The sequence below is a fragment of the Montipora capricornis genome, chromosome 10 (genome assembly GCF_036669925.1).
Source record: "Montipora capricornis isolate CH-2021 chromosome 10, ASM3666992v2, whole genome shotgun sequence".
Taxonomy (NCBI): Eukaryota; Metazoa; Cnidaria; class Anthozoa; order Scleractinia; family Acroporidae; genus Montipora; species Montipora capricornis.
The window spans coordinates 47321422-47331421 of NC_090892.1; the positions used below are offsets into that span (position 1 = coordinate 47321422).

The 10000-nt window shown below is 32.2% G+C and overlaps 1 protein-coding gene across 1 annotated transcript in view; it reads left to right on the forward strand.

Annotated features, from left to right (window-relative positions):
• The window catches only part of LOC138020297 (F-box only protein 31-like), a 36114-nt gene that overhangs the window by 166 nt on the left and 25948 nt on the right, over positions 1-10000 (forward strand). Inside the window, exon 1 of the mRNA XM_068867303.1 lies at positions 1-68. This exon is cut by the window's left edge and continues 166 nt beyond it. Coding sequence (XP_068723404.1) covers positions 1-68 — 68 coding nt within the window. The remainder of the gene's footprint in view (positions 69-10000) is intronic.

Below are 10000 nucleotides of genomic sequence, written 5' to 3' on the forward strand. Positions count from 1 at the left end.
GAGAACATGTCGGAGATTCCGAGATGCGTCACACATAGAGGAAATCTGGCAACATCTCTGTGACAGAGGTAATTCGTAGCTTAAGGTGGCTACACCAGTTTCACTCCTTTCTTAGATCTTCTTATTAGAAGGGTTATAACTACTATAGCGATATTTCTTGTTTACAAACATTGATGTCACATTTCTTTTGAACCAAGGAACAGAAGAAGTTATTGTTTCAACCGCCAATTAGGTTCTTAACAATGGGTGACATAACGAAAAATATCGCTGCACTGTATCACCTAACAGCAGACTTGCCAACTCTCACGGTCTCACTAAATTCTCACGACAAATTGAAAATGAGTCATGAGATGGAAGAATCATTTGTTGTTCTGAAACTGAAAGCAAAAATCTGATGTCTTTTTTCAGCATAGTCTAATACAAATGCAGGAAGTAGTCATTTAATAGTTCGTGGACAACTGCCATATACAGGTGTAGCCCATATAAGACGTATAATTACTACAACAATTTAATAGAAATTATTTTTAGAGCCAGTTTCAATCGAGTGTTGTAAAAGCACAAAACTTTGCCCAATCAAAAAGGATGGAGACATAATCCAGCAAACCAATCAAAATTCGAAGTAATTACATGTAGCCAACACAAAGGAAAATGTGCACGCGCGAGCCACAATTGGCTTTGGTTTGACTTCTGATTGGTTGAAAAAGTGGTGCGGGAACTTTGAACCAATCACTGAGTGAAGTAATGCAAAACCAAAGCAGTTCGCTGATTACTTTCGACCTTCAATTGAAAACCGCTCTATGTGCGTAAATTATATAAATTATGTGTATACAACTGTAAAATGTTGTTTTGTTATTTTGTCACTATTTCTCCATCATTCTCACTATATTTGGGAATAATTTTTGAAAATCTCACCGTTTTTGCATGTCGACAGGTTGGCAAGTCTTTAACAGCAATGTTATGGTACCATTATGAAACACCATCCCAGTTACGATATGTTTAAAAAAATCACTTTTTTTCTTCAAAATTTGAAAGTTTGTTTGCTTCACATCAGTAGTATAGTAGTTGGGGGTGTGATCTCATTTTTGCATTGAAATTTGACTTGGGATTTTTGTGATGAAATGTAACCTTGAAATTGGCGCTGAAATACTAGCTCTTTCAATACTACTTCTTAATGCAGTGAATACAAATAATTAATTCAAAAATGTGTTTAAACAAAAATTACAACACAAAATTTTTTCTATATGTTTTTTAAAATCCAAACAAAGAAACAAATGATAAATCCAATACTGCAATCCAATATGTTTAAATATTCACATAATCAAATGGAAGAATCACCATAGCGTGAAATTCTTGGAAATAAAGAAAGGGGGTTTTCCCATGAAAATGATCTAATAAATATATTCAAGTCAGTTTTAACCAATCACAACTTTCATTTTTTTAACCAAAATTGCTTCTCAAATGAATTTTATTTCCAAATTGGTTTCTATTTTGGAAGTGACTTTGGAAGATACAAGCAGCGTGTTTAAATATTCACATAATCAATCAAATGGAACATGAAAACAAAACGAAGGGTTTTTGCCTGTGATTTTTAACCAACCACAAGCTTCACATTTTTACTTCACAATTGTGAAATTTTTCAGTGAAACTTTTCAAATTTGTGAAATTATTTTGTGAAGTTGCATGCATGAAGTGTGTTTAAATATTTGCATAAGTAAATGGAACAGAAAAAAAATCATCATAGAGTGACATTTTAGTTAACTTTATGAGTAAAGTTTATGAGTAAATTTTGCGAGTAAACTTTATGAGTAAACTTTATAAGTAAACTTTATCATTCAGATTGTTTTGGTGTGTTGATTTTATAATGACCATAAGCATATGATTTTATTCCATTGTCTAATAAAAATCATTTGTCATCGAAGCATGATAATGAAACTCTGTTTAATTCATAGCTTCCAATTTGATGATGGTTGCTTCTAATGGTTTTCATTGTATGATACGTTTGTTTTGTATACGTATAAAGTTTGTTTGTACATGCGTAGTCTTCATGTTTGATATGTTTTTGAATAACAATCCTTTTAATTCCTTTGGCTGTTTTATTATCTTGATCATTGTTTTTAATATAAGAATATTTTAAAAAATACAACCACACTTCTGAATTTACGGAACATGTTTCAAACATCATCTTCAGCCACAGTGAGTGTAACATTAAAATTTAAAAGTGTGGTTGTATTTTTAAAAATATTAGTAACACTTGTGCTATCCAGAATGAATTCAGTGATTGGAATTCCAGCAGCTTTCTTATTAGTTTTATCATAGAATTGACTATTTTCAGTATAATCACTGAAATCAAATTTATCTTTATCATTACAAAAGTCTTGGTAAACATAAGTAGTTTCAATTTCATAACACAAACTATCAGTATCTGTGAATAATAATTTTGCTTTATTATTATTGTACTTTTGTTTGATATAATTATAATGAAAATCATACATTAGCGTTTTGCTTACTATAGATCTAAAATACACCCCTATTTATAGAAACATATTCAGTACTGTAACCATCGAGAACAACTCTCTGCTTTCTCTGATCTAAAAACCTATTAAGCCAATTAATAATATATGGATTAATGTTAACTTGCTTCAATTTACTACAGAGGATATTGTGTGATCAAACGCCTCACTAAAGTCAAAGGAAAAAATTCTATTTACAGGGTATCTTCTAATGAACAATTTACCATGCATATACCAATCAACATGAATGGCTTTGATATTTTAAAGACATCACATTATTTTTTTCTTTTTTTTTTCTTTTTAATTTATTTATTTACACTACTTACAACACTGTTACATCTACTTACACAATTTACAACAATTAAACAATTCACAACTACTAAAATCCATTATATTACCATCAAAACTATTTAACAATAATTGAATTGCTTACGCACTACTTACAATACAATGCACTTACTCTACAAAACAATATGATTACTTTTAAAACTTTTTCTTCTTTTTAATTATTTCTTAAATAACAACATTTACATACACTGGAATACAATAATAGAATACATTACATAACATACATGTATTCAGTAAGCTACAAACAAAAAAGAAAAAAGTCATAGACCGAATGCATAAATGGCAGCCAAAAAAATATTCTTTTGTCTATGTGCTAATTAGCCTCACTAGCCTTGTTTGCATGGACAAAATACAAAAGAAATGTTGCTAGAGAGCGAGGCTAGTGAGTCTAATTAGCACATAAACAAAAGAATATTTTTTTTGGCCACCATTTATGCATTCGGTCTATTACTACGATTTCTCAGCTAAATTATTAATCTATTCCGTGCATGCATGGCTTCCTTTTAAATCGTTTATATTAAACATGTTTTAATTTAATTAATTTATTTTGTTGAGGTTTAAGATTAAAAAGGTACTAAAGAACATAGAAAAGTAGGAAATCTTTCTATTTTTGGCAGTACTTCCTTTGTTTTGCAGGACCATATGTAATATCTGGCAACAAGGAAGTAAAAGTATTGCTTTATGTTAGATAGGGTGTCCGGTCTCAGGCCAATTATTATATTGGGAGTGAAAATGTTGGATTTTAGTTTTATTTGATTTTCGGCCAACCATTTTGTAAAGCCCCGCCAAAAACAAGACGTTTCGCTACATGACCAAAATAAATGAAAAAGAGACTCCTTTTCCGTTCTACAAAAGGTACAAATATCGTTTTCTCTAATGGCTATTTTATTTAGAAAATCACTTGTTGCTAAACGCCTATGAAGTAGTTTAAACTGAAAAATAATTAATTTGGTAGATTTAGTGCTGCAGAAAGGGAGTTTGTAAGCCATCTCCCAGTCAATTGTTTTGGAGCACTGAAGGCTGCAGTCGACACACCATTTCTCTTGGCTTTTTCTAGGGCTGCTCTGTTAGGTAATCTTATTACTGATTTATCAGATAAAATATTTATTATAAATGGAAGTAAAAGAGTCCTACTTTCTAGTGGATCAATAATCAAACAAATTCAAATTATATATAATTCTTTCAAATCAAATTATGAAAAACTAAACATTCAAATTTATTATGGGTTTCAATTTGCATTAAATGATTTTTTCTTATCAGATCAGAATACACATATACAAATGTTAAATATGAATTTAGCGTTACAAAACAGCCATTTTATAGTTAAACTAATAAACAACGATGTACCAAATGAAGAACTTGATATCTTTATTAAATACATTCATTAAAATAATATATACAAGATTATAATGACAGACAAACGTAAAAACATTTTTGATTGGAACCATATATCATCAGATTTACCGAAAGACAAAATCCAAGAAGTAGAAAAGATGTTTGCTCATTACCATAAAAATTTTTGGATATTTAATTAAAAAGGCTTTTAAACATAATAAAAGAATGGATTTATCATGTAAAATAACCTCAACTGGACTTATAGTAATAGGTACAATAGCTGGTAGTATAACATTGAATCCAATCGTTTTAGGATCTATTTCAGGAGCTGGTTAACTTTTAGGTACTTATGCAGAGAGCAAAAATTATAATCAAAAACTTGAGTTATGTCGTTTTGCTTAATCATAATAATAATAATAATAATAATAATAATAATTTATTTACTTATATAGCGCACTTTAACATTTATAGAATGATCAAAGGCGCTTTACAAAACGAGAAAACTAATATTTACAATAGATCATTACAATAAAGATGCTATTTACAATAGATAATTACAATAAGAGTACAAAAATAAATTAATAATAATAAATAAATTATGAATAAATGAATGAATGATTAAAAAGTACATAAATAAAATACAAAATACCGATAAGATCGTAATGCAAATCTAAAACGCTAGCTTAAAAAGATAAGTCTTAAGAGATTTCTTAAATAGCGCTAGTGAATCAATCGTGCGGATGTGCGCAGGCAAGCTGTTCCACAGCGCAGGCGCAGAGGCATGAAACGAGCGGGCACCTAAAGTTGTGCGCATAACCCCTTTTGGGCGTTCTAAAAATATTGTATCTTTATTGCGTAATGAATACCTAGACGATGATCTAATACAGATCAGGTTACATAAATAACTAGGAGCCATGCCATGAATCGCCTTAAAAGTAATCATCAAGATCTTGAATTGAATATGATAATTTACTGGCATCCAATGAAGGTTGTAAAGTACAGGATTAATGTGATCGAATTTCATTGTGTCCGTTATAAGCCTGGCTGCCATATTCTGTATGGGTTGTAATTTCGATAGCTGGTACTTGGGTAACCCATACAATAGACTATTGCAATAATCCAGCCTTGAAGTTACGTAAGCATGGACTAATGATTGTCAGCATTCCTTAGATAAGTATTTCGATATACGCCTAATGTTATGAATGTGGTAGAGGGAGGCCTTGCATCTCTGGTTAATATGGCTGTTCATCCCAAGAGATTCATCTAACATAATGCCGAGGTTCTTAACACTGGAAGAACGACCAATCTTCTGGTTGCCAACTTCTATGCTAGAAGAACGAAGTTTACTTAACTGCTGACGAGTTCCGATAGCAAGAAACTCAGTCTTCGTGTCGTTCAATAGCAGCCGCCCATCAATCATCTACTTTCAAATGTCCTTAATGCATGCTTCCATAGCGCGATGCGCGACATCCTGGGCATCATCATCGCCTGGACTGAAGCTGAGGTAGAGTTGGGTGTCATCGACGTAGCAATGGACTTGAGGAAGGTGACGTTCAATGATCATAAAGAGGGAAGAGGTGTAAATAACGAACAACTGTGGACCCAGGCAAGAACCCTGGGGAACACTGCAGTCCAGAGAAAATTCCATTGACATCGATCCATCAATTGCGACTCGTTGACTCCGACCAGACAGGTAAGAGTGGAACCAGTCATGCGCTTTACCCTGCAAGCCAACAACCTTGGTCAGCTGATCTAGCAAGATGGAATGATCGACCGTGTCAAACGCCGCACTAAGATCCAAAAGGATCAACAGAAAACAGGATCCAAAAGGATCAACATATGCTTAAATTTTTGACTGATTTACAATCATATCTTCGTGGAATTCCATTTGAAGAAAAAAAACTGTAAAACGAAATAAATCTTCTCGATGGTACAATTATCGATTTAGTTCCAACAGTAAATGAAAAATTAAAATCAAAATATGATAAAAATTCAAAGTTCAATCAACAAACAAAGCTGATCCCAATATTTAGTATAATTATGCAAAGTCTTTTTGGATTTAGTAAGTGGGATATCAAATTTCGAATTCCATTTTTCAAAAAGCTTGTGTATTACAAATTTGATTGATATTATCCTTCTTCTATCTTTGTTAACTTGTGGTACAACCGTGTTTATTAGATCAAATGTCGTGCAAACACAGTTTATTATATCTCTTGATATTGGTAATTTGTTTTGGTGTTCTCTATCTGATAATACATTCTGGATATGGTATTTCTTATATAGACTGACTTTTTACGAATCTTGTACATATTTTCATAAAAATCTATGTAAGTATTTTTAAACAGCTCGCCAGTAATTTGACCACAGTTAATGCATAATAAACAACTATTATCTTCAATTATATTAGGTTGTTCACAGCAATTACTTTGTTTGTCTGTATAATAATCAGATATTCGATGTTCACAAAATGGACAGTTTATATAATTTTGACTTAATTCATTGTGTAGTTCAATTGTGCAATTCATGTACAATTATATGAAGTAATATGTTAAATGCATCAACTTGGAAGCTATGAATTGAATAGAGTGTCATTATCATGCTTTGATGACAAGCGCTATATCCGCGTAAATGGTATCACAAGTTATGCTTACGGTCACTACAAAATAGAATGAGATAAAGTTTACTCATGAAGTTTACTCACAAAGTTTACTGACAAAGTTTACCCACAAAACCAATTTATTCGTATGAATTTCCGAGAATGGTGATTTTTTCCTGTTTCATTTATTTATGCGAATATTTAAACACACTTCATGCATGAAACTTCACAAAATAACTTCACAAATTTGAAAAGTTTCACTGAAAAATTTCACAATTGTGAAGTAAAAATGTGAAGCTTGTGGTTGGTTAAAAATCACGGGAAAAAACCCTTCATTTTGTTTTCATGTTCCATTTGATTGATTATGTGAATATTTAAACATGTTGCTTGTATCTTCCAGAGACACTTCCAAAATAGAAACCAATTTGGAAATAAAATTCATTTGAGAAACAATTTTGGTAAAAAAAATGAAAGTTGTGATTGGTTAAAACTGACTCATTTTCATGGGAAAACCCCCTTTCTTTATTTCCGAGAATTTCACGCTATGCTGATTTTTCCATTTGATTATGCAAATATTTAAACATATTGGATTGCAGTATTGGATTTACATGTATCATTAATTTTTTTCTTTGTTTGAATTTTTGAAAAATATATATATAGAAAAAATTTTGTGTTGTAATTGATTTTTTGTTTGAATGTATTTTTGAATTAATTATTTGTATTCACTGCATTAAGAAGTAGTATTGAAAGAGCTAGTATTTCAGCGCAAATTCCAAGGTTAAATTTCAATGCAAAAATCCCAAGGTCAAATTTCAACGCAAAAATGAGCTCATATCCCCCAACTACTATACTACTCACACCTAACTGGCAAATTTTGAGGTTTGATTTTTACTCGAAGGCTAATAGTTTGTATTTCACGGTCAGCCATTACTCGCGTTCAAAACTGAGTGATATGACCTCAGAGGGTTTGATCTAGGGAAAAGTGACATCATTTGCTCGCTAGCTCAAAATGTCAGATGTAAATACAGCTTACTATAATTATGTGCAAAATGTGAGTTTTAGGTCTGAAAGCCCGACTCCCATCGCACATTAATTCAGCTGTGTTTACACACAGTGCATTTTTAAACTAGTGAGTCTTTGATGTCATTTTCTGACCTCGATGTAGCTCTCTCAAGATTTTAAAGTTAGTAATGATGGACCATGAAATAGGAAAATTCCAGCTAAAATAAACAGATGTCTTTTTTAAATCAAAGCTTAAAACGTGGGTCACTTAGTGTTTAGTTAACATAGTTTTGAAATCCAAAGAAAAAGAACAATAATAATCTTTGAGCACTGTAACAACATCTGCCCACTATTATGACGTAATAGGTTAGCATGGCACCATAGAAGCTCTCCAAAAACACCCTATATTCCGAGTTTACTTGATTATATCTCAAAAATGAACTCTTTGTTAATTCTTTGTTGTAGAATTATAGTAATTGACCAAATCCGCTAGTACCCAATTTGAATCCCCTGGGGTTAAGATTCTTTGTGTATTGTATTTGCATTATGATGAAGCATTTGCATTTAAATCATATGGAAATACCTGGAACAAAATGTTTTATTATTTTGTTCGAAGAACAAAGTGTGGTTTTTGACTCTGTTGTTGGCACTTTGGCCTTTTTTCTTTTTCGGGTCGCACTCGGGCTGCGCCTGCGTAAGATTTCTTTGTCTTGTATAAGGCAGTACAAGTCAGGTAAAAATCCTTCGAACAAAGTATAGGCTACCCAAAGCCTCTTGTTCCCAAAGGGTTTGAATTGGGTACAACAGTGAGTTACTTGATTAAGTTTTTTAAAACGTAATCGACTAACTCACTGTTGTACTGTTGTATTGGCTAATTCATGGGAGCCAATTTAGAGCTACCTTAAATTTTCGAAAAATTTAAGGTACAGTAGTTCTGAGTTGGCTCACATGCAGTTTTAAAAATTTTGCCGACAGACCCCAAACACAACACAAAAGAAACACGATTCACAATACAAATCACAGGTGATACTTACGCTACTAATATATGTTTACTTTCAATACTCACCCAAGCTAACTTAAACGTGTATACCTAAAATTTCCATATAATTAAATTACTTACAATGCACATGTTAAATGCGTACTGTATTTGACCAAAATCAAAGAATCGGCTCAATGATTAGTTAAATTGAAGTCATTGAAACACAAATGGTGTTTTGGTGGATCTTATCGTTATGGAGCTCAAGAATGGAACGTCAATTGGATAAACAAGATTGGTGGTGGAAAATAAATATCTGGAGTCTTAAAAGGGGCTAGTAATGGACTTCGACAACAATCTTTCGCTCGTCCAGCCGTAATCAAAGTGAGCTGTATTTCTAATATTTTACCAAATGTGGTGTTATGTACAACACTGAAACCAAATGGAAAATTCTCTGGTAGCTTCAACAAAGAAGGGTTCAACAAGGACAGAGAAGGAATCAAAGACCTTTACTGGATCTGTGATCTCTGTTGTCTGGCTATTTTTATTTATTTGTTCTCAACTCTGCACAATCTTCAGGTAAAAAAATAATTGGAACCTAACAACGAAAAATTATTTGAAAGAAAGCTTGTCGTCTATTTTGTGCTTCATTTTTCAAGGAAAAAGTTCTTCAGGAAAGGGTTTGATCTTGAAATTTATTTTGTTGCATATAGTAATTTGACATGCACACAATAAAAATTAATAGGAAGGGTCTTTTGCCTCTAAAAGCAAATATGTTGTTTGTTTCAATGAAATAATGTTTCACTGGAAAAGGTGGCCTTTATGACTTCATCATGTTGTGTAATATTCGAGCTTAACAAATTTTTGCGTTGAAATGTGATACGCGAGGAGACAGGAATTTTTTCTTTCTGACATGAGTAATAGGTAGCCAAGTTTTTAACCTCAGAAAAATATCTGTTTTGTCATTATAGTGTAAAATGAAGTTTAATTGGGTAGCCAACAATATTTCTTTAACTTCCTGGTTAATCCAGTTTATTGCTACAACTTACAGTGGAACCCTGCCTTACGACCACCCCATTAATACAACCACTTTTTCGTGGCCCAAACGAAAGCCCACACATTCTCTTATCTGAAAATCTTGTTAATCTGACCACCTCGTTGCTACGACCAACGGCCACCTTTTGGTGTCCTCAGTCATTATTTTCTTTATAAAATTATGCCGTTAATACGACC